This window comes from Lepidothrix coronata, unplaced genomic scaffold, assembly GCF_001604755.1.
Source record: "Lepidothrix coronata isolate B3197 unplaced genomic scaffold, Lepidothrix_coronata-1.0 Scaffold263, whole genome shotgun sequence".
Classification (NCBI taxonomy): Eukaryota; Metazoa; Chordata; class Aves; order Passeriformes; family Pipridae; genus Lepidothrix; species Lepidothrix coronata.
This window is the reverse complement of record NW_016690443.1, coordinates 478,366-495,081: the sequence shown is the minus strand read 5'-3', so window position 1 is coordinate 495,081 and position 16,716 is coordinate 478,366. Positions and strand designations below refer to the sequence as shown.

General features: G+C 64.4%; 2 protein-coding genes across 4 annotated transcripts; one reads left to right on the top strand and one right to left on the bottom strand.

Annotated features, from left to right (window-relative positions):
- Positions 1-23: 23 nt before the first annotated feature.
- LOC108507646 (40S ribosomal protein S10) lies at positions 24-3,103 on the bottom strand. 2 transcript variants are annotated; one of them, XM_017835818.1, is made up of 6 exons: positions 3,034-3,103; positions 2,617-2,766; positions 2,044-2,215; positions 451-528; positions 277-332; positions 24-169 (listed from the first exon to the last, which is right to left on the bottom strand). In XM_017835818.1, the coding sequence occupies exons 1-6, from the start codon at positions 3,073-3,075 to the stop codon at positions 131-133; spliced, it is 537 nt and encodes a 178-aa protein (XP_017691307.1). In that variant the 5' UTR covers positions 3,076-3,103; the 3' UTR covers positions 24-130. The 2 variants fall into 2 exon arrangements, with proteins under 2 accessions (XP_017691307.1, XP_017691305.1); XM_017835816.1 differs by having other exon boundaries at positions 57-332.
- Positions 3,104-3,665: 562 nt separating this feature from the next.
- Positions 3,666-16,710, top strand: PACSIN1 (protein kinase C and casein kinase substrate in neurons 1). Of its 2 annotated transcripts, none has more exons than XM_017835842.1 (10): positions 3,666-3,851; positions 13,302-13,434; positions 13,768-13,924; positions 14,055-14,290; positions 14,455-14,610; positions 14,949-15,124; positions 15,274-15,394; positions 15,490-15,614; positions 15,737-15,930; positions 16,259-16,710. In XM_017835842.1, exons 2-10 carry the CDS (start codon positions 13,372-13,374, stop codon positions 16,366-16,368), a joined length of 1,338 nt encoding a protein of 445 aa, XP_017691331.1. In that variant the 5' UTR covers positions 3,666-3,851; positions 13,302-13,371; the 3' UTR covers positions 16,369-16,710. The 2 variants fall into 2 exon arrangements, with proteins under 2 accessions (XP_017691331.1, XP_017691332.1); XM_017835843.1 differs by lacking the exon at positions 3,666-3,851 and adding an exon at positions 7,909-7,967 and having other exon boundaries at positions 13,299-13,434.
- Positions 16,711-16,716: the final 6 nt, after the last annotated feature.

Sequence of the window (16,716 nt, the reverse complement as noted above, 5' to 3'; positions counted from 1 at the left end):
CAATACCAACCCACCCCAGCCAGTTCTATAACTCTTTTATTTCAGTAGTCATGGATCTCCAGAGAGCTCAGCTTGCTCTCAGACCTGCTGCTGGCCTCTGTCCCAGCATCGAGGCCACCACGTCCTCTACTCACAGAGAGAGAGCTGGGTGTGAAGGGTTCCAGCCTCTCTTACACCCTCAGAGCCCCGCAGTGAGGAGCACACCCGTAGGACCTTCCAGCTCCTCCCATCAAAGCCTCAACAAAGGAAGCAAATCCCAAATGCAAAAACACTCACGAACTGGAATTCGGTGGCTGCTCCAGCACCAGCCTCAGCCTTCTTGTCAGCACCAGCTGCAAAGAGAGGAGCAGTCAGAGCCCACAGAACGCCCTGCCCAGGGCAGTGCTCCTGCCTGGGACCACACGGGGTGGAGCCGGGGCTGCACCCAGTGCAGGATGAGGGGGCACTCACGTGGCACGGCGCTGCGCCGGTACGTGTCCCGGTCAGCCTCGCCCCGCGTCAGCCGCGCCGGCCGCTCGCCCTCCAGACCTGCAACAACAACACCCCCCCATCACTGCCCAGTCAGGCCTCAAACAGCCCCTTTGGGGGGCACCTGCGCCCCAGGGTGCAGACCAGCCTTGGATCTGCCAGCAGTGCCACCCCTGGAGCAGCTCAGCGAGGATAAAACTAAGGAAAACAGGGATTTAATATGGAAAACTTCACTTTGAGGGGGGAAAAAGCGCCCCAGCTTGTGATTGGGTACAAGTTAAATATTATGTGAGAAATGGCTTTACAGCATCATCTCAACAGTCTTCTGGCTGTCAAACAAGAGCCAAACATTATAGATGATAAAAGCCCCACAAATTCTGGTAATCTGCCATGTCCAGCAAGCCTGCACACAGTGACAAAGTGCACATCACTCTGAAACAGCCACACTGTCAGTACTCAAATCCCCCCGATGGAACAGGTTCAGAACACCAAGAGCAGGTTAGCTCTGGAACCTCAGGTTAATACCACACAGAGGACCAGCTGTGTGGGACCCACCAGCCCCTGTGCTGCTCTCAGGGGCCGGGCAGGACCCACGCAGGGGCAGCTGTACCTCCTCAGTGTCCTCCTGCACAGCCACAGGCAGAGCCAGTTCTTATAACTCTTTCATTACAAAGAGGAACACTCCCTGCTGAGGATGAATTTCTCCTGCAGATGTTTCCCTGTCCTCCCTTCCTGCCAGATCAAACCCCTACAGCACATACCCCACCCATGGATAGATCATTTTAAACTTCATTTCTGTCCATCCTTAACACCCAAACGTTCAGTGACACCTAAGACAGAGACACAAATCCCAAAGATCAGCCCCCAGTTCTCTGGAACCTGCTCCAGCCCCTTATTCCAGCATTTGCTCCAGGCCTTGCTGGAGCAAACCAAAGAAGGCTCCAACTCCCCAAGAGCTCAGGCCAGAGCCCTGAGCTTCATCCTGCACCCCCATCCACACACAGCTCTGTGGCTCCCAGGCTGCTGCAGCCCCAGGCAGCTGATCCACAGGGAAGCAGAGCACAGGCACAGCTCTCCCAGGAATCCCTGCCTGGTGGGGCTGAGCGAGGGCTCCAGCAGGGCTGCAGCTCCTTCAGCTCCCTGGATAAATACAGCACCTAAGGAACAAACCTGGGAACATCCAGAGCAGCTTGAGATCAAAGGAGCCATCACCTTCCCAGCATCAGTGCAATCCCTTCCTTTGAGGCAGGTGATGCTCCTGTTTTGCTGGGCTGAGACAAGAGCTGCAGGAGCTGGAAGGGAGCTCTCAGCACCCCCCACCCGCAGTCCTGGCTCCAGGGCAGTGCCTGGCCCTCACATGAGTGGCTGCACCACCAGCACCTCCTGCCCTCAGGGCTGTGAAACCCACCCAGGGAAACCCAGAGACACAGGCCCAACACACAGAACCACAGCGTGGCTGGGGCTGGAAGGGGCCTCTTGAGGTCACCCAGTCCGACCCCCGTGTCCAGTCAGGGCCCCGTGGAGCGGTGGGTGTGTGACATGTCCATGGAGGGAGCCCCCTGTGCCCCCGCTCACCCTTGGGCCGGGGCCGGCCGGTCTCGGGGCGGCTGCGGCGCAGCGTGGCCGGGACGATCTCGGGGGGCAGGTGCAGGTAATCCCGCAGGTACTGGATGCCCTCGTTGGTCAGGTACCAGTAGAAGTGTCTCCAGGCAAACTGCTCCTTCACGTACCCCCGGGACTTGAGGGACTGCGGGGACAGCTCCCAGTCACTCCCAGCCAGGGCTGAGCCCCATCCAGCTCCCCCACCAGTGCCCCCAGCGGGTGTTTCATGGGCACTGGAGCTGCACAGGGATGTGGGGAAGGGGGATGTGGGAACAGGGACCAGCTCACGGGCACAGAACTGCACCACCAGCCCCATTCAGGGGGAAGCACAGGGACCAACCCTTCCCTATACCCCCAGATTCCCCTACCTGCCCCCCCAGACCCCACATCTGCCCCCCTCCAACCCCACACCTGGCCCCAGACCCCACACCTGCCTCCAGACCCCACACCTGGCCCCAGGCCCCACACCTGCCTCCAGACTCCACACCTGGCCCCAGGCCCCACACCTGCCCCCAGACCCCACATCTGCCTCCCCAGCCCTCTCACCTGCATGGCTTTCATGACGTGCAGGTTGGGCACGTTCTTGTCCACGAGCTCGGGGTGCTTGGGCATGTGCACGTCCTTCTTGGCCACCATCACCCCCTCCTTGAACAGCAGCTCGTAAATGGCGATCCGGTTCTTCTTGGGCATCAACATCTGCAAAAAGAACAGGACACAGGGTCGGGTGACCCCGGGGCCCGCGGGAGCCCCGGAGGGACGCGGGCACTGCCAGAGTACGGGAGGCGCCGGCACCGGGAGCGGACCCCCCCCCGCACCCCCGGAACCGCCCCGCGCTCGCTCCCTCCCACCCCGCACAGCCGGGCGCGGCCCCCACAGTGGCAGCGGCGCCCCGCGGGGCGCGGTGGGCCCGGGATGGCGGCGATGCGGCGCCGATGATGCGGCCGGGCCCGAGCGCAGCCTCACCGTGGCGGCGGCGGCGGGGCCCGGCCGGAAAGGACTGCGCATGCGCCGCACCGCCGCTTCCGCCGCCGGAAGGACCCCGCAGCGGCGCGCGGGTGGCAGCGGCGCTGCCTGAAGGCCCCCCGGCCGGGGAGCGGGGTGTCCGCTACAGTGCCTGATGGGGTCAGCGGACGACCCCTCCCACTCGTGACACCCCCCGTGTCACCCCCCATGTCATCCCCAGCTGTGTCTCTCCCCCGTGTCACCTCCACCCGTGTCACCCCCAGCCGTGTCACCCCCCCGTTTCACCCCCAGCCGTGACACCCCCGGGTCTCAGAGGTGTCACCGCTCCCCACGGTGCCCTTTGGGGCTGCAAAGCCCTGCCGGGGTCCTGGGGGGCAAAATGTCCGACCCGGGCAAAGGGGCTCCGGGGGACCCCAAAGCACCGGGCCGGGGGCTGGGAGCCCCCCGCATCCCACGGTTCTCGGTCCGGGGGTCCCGGGCTCGGGGGCACCGGCCCCGTGTCGGCCGTTTGTTTGTTCAAACCCCCCTGTGCGGGGTTTGAACCCCCCGGCGGCAGGACCGGGGTTCCCGCTGCGCCCCCCGACAGCCCGCACACGGCAGCCCCGAGCCCCGGGAGGGAGGGGCAGGGACCCCGCCGCCCCCGGTGATCGCCGTCTGCCGGCGGTGCCGCTGTCACCTCGCGGGGCCGGGGATTGGCCGGCTAAAAATGCCGCCCTAATCTCCGAGCTGATCTTTACCCCCTCCCTCCGCCCCATCTGCCGCGACCTGCCCGCGATGCGCAGCGCCGGCCCCGGGACGGGCTCCGCCGCGGCCCCGAGGTACCGCGGGGGACGGGGGGCTCGGGGGTGCCGGGGGTGTCCCGGGGGGCACCGGGGGACGGGGGGGATGCCGGGGCTCGGGGCGCGGTGACAGGGCTGTCACCCCGCTGCTTTGATCCGGGTCCGTCCCCGCGCGGGGAAATAAACCCGCTCCCGTCCCATTTTAAGTGATTCCCAACTCGTGCCGAGGGGGCGGGAGGGGCCGGGGGATGCGCTGCGTCCCTGGAGCCGCCTGGTGCCATCCCGGGGCTTTGCTGCCATTGCACCCCCTCGGGGGGAGCAGGGACGGAGCTGGGGGGACGCTCCCGCACGGTGACCCCCAGGATGCTGCGACAATTGCAGCAACCTTCGCCTCGTCCCGCGGAGCCAGAGCTGCCCCTGCCCTGCCCTGCCCTGCCCTGCCCCTGCCCCTGCCCCTGCCTCATCTCCTCCTCACGTCTCCTGCGCCTGCCTTGGGAATGGCAAAGCCAGTGCTTTGCTAACCGGATTAGGGCTCTCCCGGCAGCCTCTCCGGCCGCTCCCTCGGCCCCCGCGCTGCCCTTCCCGAGCAAACCCCAGCCCTAAGCCAGGTCCAGGTCGAGGCCGTGGCCGCAGCTCAGCTGGGCCAGCAGAGACTGGGCACTGCAGGTCCCATCACATCCGACCCCAAACTGCAGCTGAGGGTCTTTCCACCTCCTGAGGGTTTATGTTCCCTTGGCAGGAGTGCAGAGAAAACGAGGGAGTTCACCAGGCACTGGCTCGGCTGGGGCTGGAGGTGCTGCCCCGCATGGACCCGTGACCCCCTGACAGTGCTGGACCCTCCTCTCCATCCTGTCCCTCCTGTCCCAGGGTGTGTGGCCCCAGAGGGACTCTGGCAGGATGGGAGCTGGCTTTCCCTGTGGCAGGGTTGAGGGAGGGAACCCGGGTGCTGGCAGGGCCCAGCGGTGACGTGACAGGGCAGGGCGAGGAGGGAAGGGACACGAGCACAGCATCAGCATCGATGGGGCTCAGCCCAGGTGGGCCCTGCTCGCTGGGAATGCCGTGTCCCCAGACCTGCTGGTGCCCTGGCTGTGCTGGGACACGGCCCTGCCAGGGCGGGATGGAGCCGAGATGGAGCTGGGTTGGAGCAGGGATGGAGCTGGGCTCTTCCGGCACAACCCCGGCGTGGCTCTGCCCCGGGACAGACTTTGTCCCGGAGGTGCCAACCTGGCCGGCGTTTGTGCAACACCTCAAAGGCAAACCCTGGACCTGCCGAGCTCCTGTGGGTGATCCTGGAGAAGGAAAGGCCACATCCAGCCGGCAGCTTCCCCAGGTGGCCGGGCTAGTGGCCGGCTGCCCCCGGTGTGGCACAGATGGGGGCAGGGGGCAGTGGGCCCCGGCACCACCGTGCCCGTGGGCGATATGGATGGGCTGCTCAGGCAGCTGCTTCCCAGGGAAAATGGAGCCTTTATGTTCCGGCTCCGGCCCCTTCCCCGGAAGGGCTCGGAGGGTGCCCCGGCCGGTCCCAGGCACACAAGAGGGGGATTGTTTTGGTGAGATCTGGGTTTCTGGGAGCACCTGCCCCACGCGGGGCCCTCCACAATAGCTGCCTGTCTCTGTAACGGCCACAGAGCCGGCAATTATCCTCCGCGGCTAATTAGAGATGGAAAGTAGCACTCGCATTCTCCCAGCACCCGGAGGGCTCCTGGGGCCGGCGGCACATCTGCAGTGGGGACACAGCCTGGGCATGGGGCGAGCGTGGGGGCTCTGGCCCCATCCAGCCACAGCTCCTGCTCTGCTCTGCCCCGGCATCGGGTGGGAAGGGGCAGCGGAGCCCAGGGAAGGGCTCGGGATGACCAGGATGCCAGGCCCTCTCCCTGCCTTCCCTGGAGCACCCATGGGCTGGGAGCTCTCCCATTGCTCCCAGCACCAGCTGAGCCCCGATAACCAGGGGCTCTGCCAGGATTTAGAAAACACATTTTCCTTTCCTTGCTGGGGAGGCAAAGGGTAGCCAGCTGTGCTTGGAACGGCCTCCATCCGTGTGCAGGCTGGCTCTCCTGGCAGGGTGATGGGCAGGCAGCTGATTGCTGGTGGCAGCTCTTCATTCTTGCCCGCTCTGGCTCCTGCAGGAGCAGGAACACAGTGTGGGCTCATCTGCTCCACTCCCAGAGCTGTAATTCCAGAGAGGCAAGTGGCCCAATAAATCAGGACTTATTTCCTGTCAACACTGTCCACTGCTTCCCACAAGGCAACTCATTTACAGGAGAGGAAATGACTTACCACAGGAAACAGTAAGCAGTGGGATGGCAGAGCCAGGGCAAAGTTTGTGGTGTCCAAGTTTTTGGTGAAGGAACCAGCTGGACGTGTCAGGGAGGCTGAGCTCCCACCTGCTCCCTGCACTGGAGTGAGTCTGTCCTACCTGCAGAGACCATGGAGCTGGTGGCAATGGCTCTTTGCACTGGGGAACCCCCAAGTCACTGAGGTCCCCTCTGTCACCCTCCTGGAGTGTTTGTCACCTAATGCTTAATGCCAAGGCCATTTCCCCCTCTGGAGCAGGGATGCTGTGAGGGCAGAAGGTGGCTGGGACAGCCCGGCAGCACCTGCAGTGACCCTGTGCTGGGAACTGCCAACTTTCTGCAGGCAGGGATGATGTTCAGCACCCTCTGGTTCCTGGCAGGGATGATGTTCAGCACCCTCTGGTTCCTGGCAGGGATGATGTTCAGCACCCTCTGGTTCCTGGCAGGGATGATGTTCAGCACCCTCTGGTTCCTGGCCCTGGAACACCAACAGGCAAAGATCCCCCAGCTCCTGCAGGAACCACCATCCCTCCCACTCGGGACTGGGGGCATTAGACCCCCGGGGTCTCACACGCCACTGCCCTGCTGCAGCTGGGCAGGAGACATTCTGGGGGCGGTTCTGTCTGGCCCTGGGGTGGGCAGACACGCTCGGATGGCACGGGGCTGGAAGGAGCCGGAAGGCAGGTGGGCCGGAGAGACCCACCGAGCTTCATTAGGCAGCTGAAGGCGCTTGTTAAGGGAAAGCTGAGCCGGCGTCGGGGGCCGGCAGAGCCCCCCGGGACCGGGTCGCATTCTCTGGGCAACCCGATCCCGGCGGCAGCGGCCCCGCAGCCTCATTACTGCAGCTTCTGTGGCGGCTTCGGTTACTGCCTGGACGCTCTCGTCTCCTGCTGGCTTTTAATTTCCCTGACATCCCCCGCGAGCGCAGTGCGGGGGGAGCATGTTGCCACCCCCACCCACCTCCTCCCTGCTCCCCAACAGCCTCCAGCCCCCTCTGCCCCCTGGGGCCCCCATCCTGTGATAAGCCCGGGTGACCCCGGGCACGAGCCCTGGGACGTGGGAGGAGGCGGATGGACAGATGGCAGTGAAGGGGAGCTGCCCTGCTCCTCTCCAAGGAGCCTTGGGGGTGCAGCCCCCTCACCCCCTTCACCAGCCCTGCCGGGGGGAGGAAAGACTGTTCCTGCTTCTCCCGCCAGCCTGTTCCCAGCTGGCACATTTGGCAGGGAGGCGGCACCGGCTGCCTCTCCGAAGGCGTTTTGGGGTGTTTGTTCCTGCAAAAGCTGTGGCTCAGCCCCAAAACCCTCCTGCAGCCCCTTCCCGGGCCGGGGGTGACATAGCAGCAGGGTAGCAGTGGAGGGGGCACATGGCTTTGTGCCCTCCCGTGCAGGAGGGACAAGGACCCCCGGGGCAGCAGGACCAGGACCCCGGCGGGGTCCCCAAAGAGCCTCCCCGCAGCGCGATCGGGGGGATGGAGCCCGGTTTGGCCGTAACGGAGCCCCCCCTCCCGCGGCTGTGACACCCGCCCCCCGGGCCGTGCCCCGGGCCGCAGCCCCCGCAGTGGGGCGGCCCCGGGGGCGCCCTGGGCGAGGGTCTGGGGCCGGCGGGTCCCTGGGGGGCTGGCGGCAGTGCGGCACCTCGGGGTGGGCGCGGGCCCGGGGACGGGGGGGTCCGTCCCCCATCCACCCCCCCGGATGGTTTTCGCAGCAGCGGCTCCATCCCGGTTGCCATGGCAACGGGCGGCTCGGGCAGGCGCGTGCCCGCGGCCGTGCGCGCCGCCGCTGCCCGGCGGGAGCGGAGCGAGCGGAGCGGAGCGAGCGGAGCCCCGGCCCCGGCCTCGGGCCCCCCGGCCCCCCGGGCCCCCCCGGGCCCCCCGGGCCCCCCCGGCCCCCCGGCCCCGCCAGGTGAGCGCGGCCCCCGCGGGGGCAGCCGGGTCCCCTCCGGCGGCGGGTGCGGGATGCCCGGTCCTGGCGGGGATGAGCTGCGGGATGCCCGGTCCTTTGCGGGGATGGGGTGCGGGGTGCCCGGCTCCCTTGTGGGGATGCGCTGCAGGCTGCCCACGTCCCTTGCAGGGATGAGGGGAGAGCGAGGGGGTGCTGGGCATGGACCAGGCAGTATGGCGTGGGTTTGCACCCCCCGGCAGGACACAGTGTCCCCTGATCCCTTCTGCAAGCCGGGGAGGTTGGGGGGGGACGTGACCTTCACCCCTCCGTGTGCCCGGTGGGGTGCTGGGGTAAGGGACACCCCTTCTGCAATGCTGCTGCACTCCTGGGCTTGTGCCTCAGTTTCCCCAGCTGCAAATAAGGGGGGGGACTTGTGCTGTCCCTGCCATCACTGCCCCCCGAACCCCATCCCCGAACCCCCTCCTTCCAGCATTGTCACCCCAGCTTCCCCCTTGTTGCCCCTCCTGCTTTCCCTGTCCCCTCTGGCTCCAAGTCTCCTTCCCCACCACAGACAGCTGAATTCCTGCTGTCCCTCCACCTTTCCTGCTCCCGGCAACCCCATTTGCCTTCTGTCACCACCAGCCCCAGATCCATCCCACCAAGGCTCCGGGGACGGGACCCCCATGCCCGCACGTGACGCTCCACTCCCCCCTCCCTCATACAGGAGCAGGGGGATGGCACCGCTGTATCCTCCACCACCCTTGTTTGCCGCTTCTGGGTTTAATTGCAAACCTCATCTTTGGATTTCTGCCTAGACCCGGCTCTTGGGACTGCACAAATCCCTGCTCGGTGTCCGAGCAGCCTTGTTTACCTCGGCGAGCCGAGGCAGGAGGATGAGATGGGCTGCAGAGCTGGGAGGCCAGTGGAGCACCCGAGCTGAGGCTGAGCCTCATCTCCCTTCCCCAGGTCTGAGCACATGCAGGGGGTTGGCAGTCCTGCTGTTGCCCCTCCCGGGATGCCCATCCACATTCCCCATCCAAATTCCCGGCACATCCTGTCCCTGAGCCCACAGGCTCCCCTGGAGAGACACTTGCGTTATCTGCAAATGCCAAGCGTGCTTCCAGAAATCATTGCACAAGGCTCCTAAAATCCCTGCAAGACTGATGTGTGCCCTGAGCGGGGCGGCTTTGTGGAGCGCAGAGAGAGGGGAAGGTCTCTGCAGAGCCCACACGAGCTGTGAAGCCGATCACTGCCACAGCTTGGAGTGTCCCTGGCTACTGCAGCCTGGCAGCACCCGGCCCCGGCAGCCTCCCTTCTGTGCATGGGACACGTGGCTCCTGGTACTGCTCTGGATCACTGAACCTCCTTGGCAAATGCTCTGCTTTTGGGGAGCCCACAAGCCCTGACCCAGCAGTGTCCAGCAGGTCCCCAGATCCCCCAGTGCAAACCAGGAGGCTACCGCAGGCACATTCTGCCTATGGCACATTCATTGCAAAAGTGGCTCACAGAAGTTTCCCACCGTTACCTCTGTGCCCCCTCCAGGGCCCTGCTGCCCTTGCAGCCACCTCATGCACTACTCAAGCACCAGGTCCCAGCCAGCCCCATGGCACTGCTCTGGCTGAAGTTCCATGGGGATGCACCCGCAGTACTGGGAATACCTGTCCCTTCCCTCTGGACAGGATTTGGCTCTTTGCCCCAGGGCTCCGGTCAGAGCGGTTTTGCTGGGGGATGCAGGAGAAACCCTGACGTGAGCCTGCTGCCATGGACACAGTGCCCAGAAGGACTCAGGCTCACCTCAGTTTGGGCTCAGTTTGATAATGAAGGAGCAGGACGGGGGTTCAGGCTGCTCAGCCCTGAGCCCTGGGCTCTGCTGGTGTGGAGCTGCCAGCGTGAATCAGCAGCACCCACTGGTTAACCATTTCCTCTCAGGGTCCACATCGGCTCCAGAGGGGGACACGGTTCAGCTACGGCCAAACCCCTCAGCAGCCCCTCATCCTGAGCTCCGACCCTCAGCACCCCTGGGAGCATTTCCCTGCCACAGCCCTGCGGGATACACAGACCAGTCCCGTGCCGGTGGGAATCCCGCAGCCACCCGGGCCAGAGCTGAGCAGCAAACCAGGCACAGCTCCTGCAGCTGCAAAGCCTCGTGCGACGCACATCGGCGTCACCAGCTCTGCCCGAGGACCTGCCACCGTGCCGGGGGCACCTCACCCCTGCGTGGCCGTGGCGGGAGCAGCGCGTGGGCTCCGGGGCCGTGGGGGCTGCAGGGCCGGGGCAGCAGCGGGGCAGCCCTGGAGCGCCGTGGGAGCTGCTGCTGCCAGGCTCCCCTGGGCTCCCTTGGCTGTTTCTAGTGCTGTTGTCTTTGCCACGAGTGGTTTCATGTGGCCATAGAAGTGGTGCCTCGCAGTGGCATTTGGTGCTGTAGCCCCCAACAGACCCTCAAGCAGCTCCATGCCAAGACAAGAGAGCAAATGACCTTTCCTTCAGCCAAAAGCCCAAAGCCCAGCCCTCGGATTCCCACAGACCAGCGCAGCTCCCAGCCTGGCTTCCCAGCCTGGCTGCCTCCTGCCCTGGATGCTCTCAGCAACAGTCACTCACTCACTGCCCTCCCAGCAACCGGGCTCACACCTGGTGTGAACCTGCTGCCTGGGGACAGGATGGGAACAGGGTGGGGACACCGTCTCACTCTGTGCTCTGCTCCCCTCCTTGCAGGGCACCTGCCACCATCCTGCCTTGGCCAGGGGCTCTTTGCAGCAGAGGAGGCTCTGCAGCCCCTCCTGCCCCACTGGGCTCAGCAAACATGCCCGAAGGCAGGATGCCTCCCACACCTGGAGGGAGCAACCTGGGGACAGGAGACAGCAGGACCAGACTGTCCCACCTGCCTGGGGACAGGGCTTTACCAGCCAGGGCTGTGGCCACAGGGGCACGGGCAGCTGCCCATGCCCTGCCTGCAGTGTCGGCAGCACCAGCCTCTGCATTGCAGCAGCGTCCTGCCTGCACAGGGTCAGTGGCCACGTCCCAGCCCCCACGGAGGGCAGAGACCCCCCTGCAGCTCTGGGGCAGCAGGAGCTGCCTGGTAGGTGAGATGAGTTGTGCCAGTGCTCAGTGCTGAGCAGGCTGACAGGAGGGACGAGCAGGGAGGTGGCTGCTGCAGGAGAAGCCCAAGGGCACCCGGGGCAGGAGCCGGGACAAACTCTGCTGTCACTCGATGCCAAACGCTCTGTGGCTTCTCCCCAGCAGCTCTGTGGAAACGCGGGGCTGCAGCGGAGCCCCCGGGCCGAGGGTACCCAGGCGGCAGCGCGTGGCTGGGGCTGGCAGCTCTCCATGCCACGGCTCAGCCGCCGGCTCTGCAGGCGCCAGGCATCACCGCCAGCCGCCCTGATGTGAGGTGATGGGCTGCGCCAGCAGGGCCAGGGGGCTGGCGGGGGGCTGGCAGGGGGCTGGCGCGTGGTTCATGGGCCCAGCATGGTGGGGGCACAGGCACGTGCGTGGGTGCACGAGGATGGTCGCGCGTGGGGGAGAGTGGCAACGAGGAGGCAGCGTTAGCTGGGAAGTGATGCAGAGCCAAAAATAACCCCCTGGCTGCGGCTCGGACCAGGTAGTGGCTCGGAGGGGGAGCTGCAGCAGCCACGTCCGCAGTGCCCCATGGCATCAGCAGCCAGGGGGCAGCGGGGGCCACACGTGTGCCCCTGGGTCCCGGGGTAACCCCAGCCTTGGGGGTGCTCCCGCCCGGGGGTCCCATCCCGGCCCCGGGCAACTGGGTCTGTCGTGCTGAGTGTGCCCTTGCTGTGCCAGCACAGCCTCTGCAGCAAAACCCAGAGCCAGAGACCAGGAGCACAGGCAGAGCCTCAGTGCTGGGCACTGCACCGTGCCCACGGCCTGCGGGGGGGACGGCACACACAGCACCCTGCGGGGTCCCTGTGCCACCGGGAATCTGCCACCGCTGCAGGTGCACTGGGGCAGCCCGTGGGGGTTTGGGTGGGGAGGGCAGTGACGGTGCCATGGGTGCCAGGCAGGAGCGGTGGCGGTTCTGTGGGTGCCAGGCAGGAGCGGTGGCGGTTCTGTGGGTGCCAGGCAGGAGCAGTGGCAGTGCCATGTGTGCCAGGCAGGAGCGGTGGCAGTTCTGTGGGTGCCAGGCAGGAGCAGTGGCAGTGCCATAGGTGCCAGGCAGGCATGGTGGCAGTGCCGTGGGTGCCAGGCAGGTGTGGGTGCCGTGAGCTGCCGGCTGTGGGGGGACGCTGCGGCCCCCCATCCATCTGCATCTCGGCGGCTGAGCGGGGACAGTCACGCGTTTATTTTTAACTGTCTGGGGAGGGCGGCGGGGATTGGTGCCTCCCTGGTTATATCACTAAATCCCTGCCAGGCCCTGTTAGTTCCAGCACAGCGAGCCCTGTGCTGCGCTCCAGTAACTGTTTCAGGCCCCCATCCTGCTGGGTCCGTGCCCTGTCCCAGCCCGAGGGTGCCTTGGGGCCAGCTGTGTGCACAGCTGGACAGTGTGGACACCCACCACTGCTCCCCAAGGCACCTGCCCCCCAGCACTGTCCTCCCACCCCATCGCCCTCTGGCTGGTGTGGGGTAGGGCACAGGCAACCGGGCCCCCCTCTGCCCACTCCGCTGCCCCAGGGAAGGGATGGTGTGTGGGGATCTCGGACACATCCTCCTCCCACAGGCCTTTTGGGGACAGGGCAGAGGGAAATTTGGGCTGTTCGTGGCCACTTTGTTCCCATTCCAGTGGCAGATGCCATGCAGGACAGACTCGGTGCTTTCCTGTGGGAGCACTGTCCGAGTCTGGGTCAGGATGGGGATGATGAGGATGCTCATGGCCACCACGGTGTCCCCTCCACCCCATGCGATGCCACCCCTAACCCCCAGCCCCCTCCTAGCTCTTGGCAGAGCGGCAAAGGGTTAAGCTGTGCAGCCAGGCCACGTGATGCTCGGGGGATGCCGTTTTTCTGAAGATCAGGATGGATTAGGGTGGAATATCAGGACGAGAATTTCTTGGGTGGCACATCCCCCTGGCCCTGCCACAGGCCCTCGCCCAGCGGCTCCCGGGGACGTGGTGCTGAGCCAGGCCCTGGCCGGTGAGCACCCACCATGCTGCTCCCCGTGATTCCCTGAGGGCACAGCCAGCTCCAGGGGGTTTGGATGGCACCAAGTGGGTGGTGGGCACTGGAGGAGTCTGTGGGTCCAGAGCTGGAGTGGGCACCGTCCCCAGGCCCGTCCCCTGCAGCTGGATGTTTGTCTGGCTTTGCAACTGGCAGGAAGGATGGGGGTCCCGTGCTCATCCCCATGACTCCCCTCTCCTCTCCCCTCAGTGCATGAGGCTGGTGTTTGCCCAGGAGCCACCCAGTGCCCGCTCTGACACCCAAGACAACACCAGGAGCCATGTCGGGTTCCTACGATGAGTCGGCAGCGGCCGCGGAGGAAACAACCGACAGCTTTTGGGAGGTGAGTCCTGGCCATCCTCTCCTCCCATGGAGCCCTGACACCACTGTGGCTGCACCCCAGGTTCCCCGGGGCTGGGGGGGACAGGGATGCCCTCCCCTCCCTGCCTGAGAGCATCCCTGCTCTGCCAGAGGTCTCAACCTCGGCTGTCTCCAACGGGCACAAAGTGACAAAGGGGACTGGAAGGAGTTGGGTTTGAGCAGCCCCAAACCAAAGCACCCTCCCTGCACCCCCAGAATTGCCTGGTGCTTCCTCCATCCCCAGGCCAGGCCAGCTGGGGCTGAGCCAGGCAGCCCAGCCCAGCTCCCACACCTGCCTGTCCCCTCCCTTTCCCAGGTGGGGAACTACAAGCGCACGGTGAAGCGGATCGACGATGGACACCGGCTCTGCAACGACCTCATGAACTGTGTGCACGAGCGGGCCAAGATCGAGAAGTCCTACGCCCAGCAGCTCACTGACTGGTCCAAGAGGTGGAGGCAGCTCATCGAGAAAGGTACCATGGCTTCCCCAGGGAGAAGGTCCCTCCAGGACACCTGGGTGCCCGTGCACCATCCCAGCTTCCCCTGGCAGGGGTGGAGGGGTGAGGGCTGTGGAGTGACCCCCGATGTCCCCTCGGCCCCCAGGTCCCCAGTATGGCAGCCTGGAGAAGGCGTGGGCAGCCATCATGACGGAGGCAGACAAGGTGAGTGAGCTGCACCAGGAGGTGAAGAACAGCCTGCTGAACGACGACTTCGAGAAGGTCAAGAACTGGCAGAAGGACGCCTACCACAAGCAGATCATGGGGGGCTTCAAGGAAGCCAAGGAGGCTGAGGATGGCTTCCGGAAAGCCCAGAAGCCCTGGGCCAAGAAGCTCAAGGAGGTGAGAGAAGCACAGAGTGTCCTGGGGCATCCCTGTGTCTCCCAGCTCTGGCTCTGTGTGCCTGGTTCAGGCTGGGAGACATGGGTGGCACCTCTGTGCAGGCAGAGGGATGGACAGGGGGCTGCGACCGCTTCTCTGATGTCCCTTCCCTCTCCTCCCCACAGCTGGAGACAGCCAAGAAAGCCTATCACCTGGCATGCAAGGAGGAGAAGCTGGCAATGACCCGGGAAGCCAACAGCAAGGCGGATCAGTCCAACACCCCAGAGCAGCAGAAGAAGCTCCAGGACAAAGTGGAAAAGTGCAAGCAAGACGTACAAAAGGTGCGAGCCACTGCCCTGCACTGGGCTCACGAGGCATCAAGCAGAGGATATCAGTGGAAATGGCCACCACATCCCTTTGTCCACCATCCATTCCCATTTTCCCATCCCTGTGCTCCTGTAGAAGGGTGAGGACTTGCAAGCAGTCCCCAGGGGAGTGTGAGCAGGACAGGGATTTATCCCTCTTACCGGGGCAAAATCTCTCCAGCAGCAAGGCTGATTCTACCCACAGAGGCTCTTGGGCTCCCCAGCCTGGTGACCCCCAAACAAATCTCTCAGCATCCAGAAATTACCTCTGGGGTGCTCAAGGTACAAATGAGGTCCCTCCTACACCTTTTCAGACCCAGGAGAAGTACGAGAAGGTGCTGGACGAGCTGAACAAGTGCACCCCACAGTACATCGAGAGCATGGAGCAGGTCTTCGAGCAGTGCCAGCAGTTTGAGGAGAAGAGACTCAACTTCCTCAAGGAAATGCTCCTGGACATCAAGAGGCACCTGAACCTGGCTGAGAGCAGCAGGTAGGGAGGGGGTTTCTGGCCAACACAATGGTCACCAAAAGGTACCAGAGTGGCTGGAGGCTGTGTGGGAGCCTGGTGCCTCCCAGTGCCTTGGAGGAGGTGACACAGCCCCAGCTCCCACAGCCCACTGACCCCGTCTCTCCCTGCAGCTACGCCAACGTGTACCGGGAGCTGGAGCAGACCATCCGCCTCTCGGACGCGCAGGAGGATCTGCGGTGGTTCCGCAGCACCAGTGGCCCCGGGATGCCCATGAACTGGCCCCAGTTTGAGGTGAGGCTGGGCACCCTGGCTGGGCACCCCGGCTGGGCACTGGTGGCCCTGGGGGCCGGGTGAGTGCTCAGGGGCCGGTTGCTCTGTGGTTGCAGGAGTGGAACCCAGACCTGACACACACGATAACGCGGAAGGAGAAGCAGAAGAAGGGCGAGGGGGTGACCCTGACCAACGCCAGCAGCGCCAGCGAGTCGGGGGCTCTGGCGGGCGAGCGTGGGAGGTGAGGGCAGCGCGGAGAGGAGGTGCCGTGGGAGAGGCATTGCCAGTGTGGGCATTGCCAGTGTTGGGGGGTGCGGGGTGTCCTCAGTGACAGCCACCTCCTCCCCCTCCTCCCTCACCCAGCGTGAGCAGCCACGACCGCGGGCAGACCTACAGCGCCGAGTGGTCCGATGACGAGGGCAGCAACTCCTTCAACACCAGCGAGGCCAACGGCGGCACCAACCCCTTCGACGAGGAGGCGGCGGGGAAGGGCGTGCGGGTGCGGGCTCTGTACGACTACGACGGGCAGGAGCAGGACGAGCTCAGCTTCAAAGCAGGTACGCTCCATCGTCTGCTGGAGCTGGGGGTCCCCCACATTTTGGTGTGAAATCCCTCAAATAATTCCTGAGTTAGCCCAGCCCTTCAAAGAGTTGATCTGTCAGAAAGGAAAAAGCAGAAGCTAAGCCCAAGCGTGGGTGAGACTGGAGTGATGGTGGGACAGGGCACGTGAGGTCTCATGGGTCACCCTTTGCTTTTCTACCCTACAAACCAACATGCTCAGGATCAGTCCTAGAAAACCCCAGCAGCTCCATCCCGGGGAGAAACAGGGGGTAGGAGAATCTCCAGCACCTGCAACGAGCTCTTCCCTTCCACCTTTCTCTCCAGGTGATGAACTAACCAAACTCGGTGAGGAAGACGAGCAGGGATGGTGCAAAGGGCGCTTGGACAACGGGCAGTTAGGGCTCTACCCCGCCAACTACGTGGAGGCAATCTAAGTCTTGTGGTGTGCTCCTCGTCACCATCAGCAGATAAATCCACCCTCCGTTGTCTCCATCTCTCCACCAGCCAACCAGCCATTCTGCCGTCTGGTCCTCCACTCCTCATACTTAGAGATTCAGACATATTTTCCGACCAAGCTTTTATTTTTTTAAGAGTTGTCTCCGAAGAGTATTTTGCATAGTCGCTTTCTTCTAAGATAACGTGAAGCGAAAGATGACGTTGTCCGTCCGTCTACGTTAGTTGATTTTTTTTCCGAGCGAAAAGCCGATACCTCAAGATCTTAAAGCCCAACCAGTGAGAGCTCCTGATTGGTTGGTTTTTAAAGATACTGAAATCATGAGCCG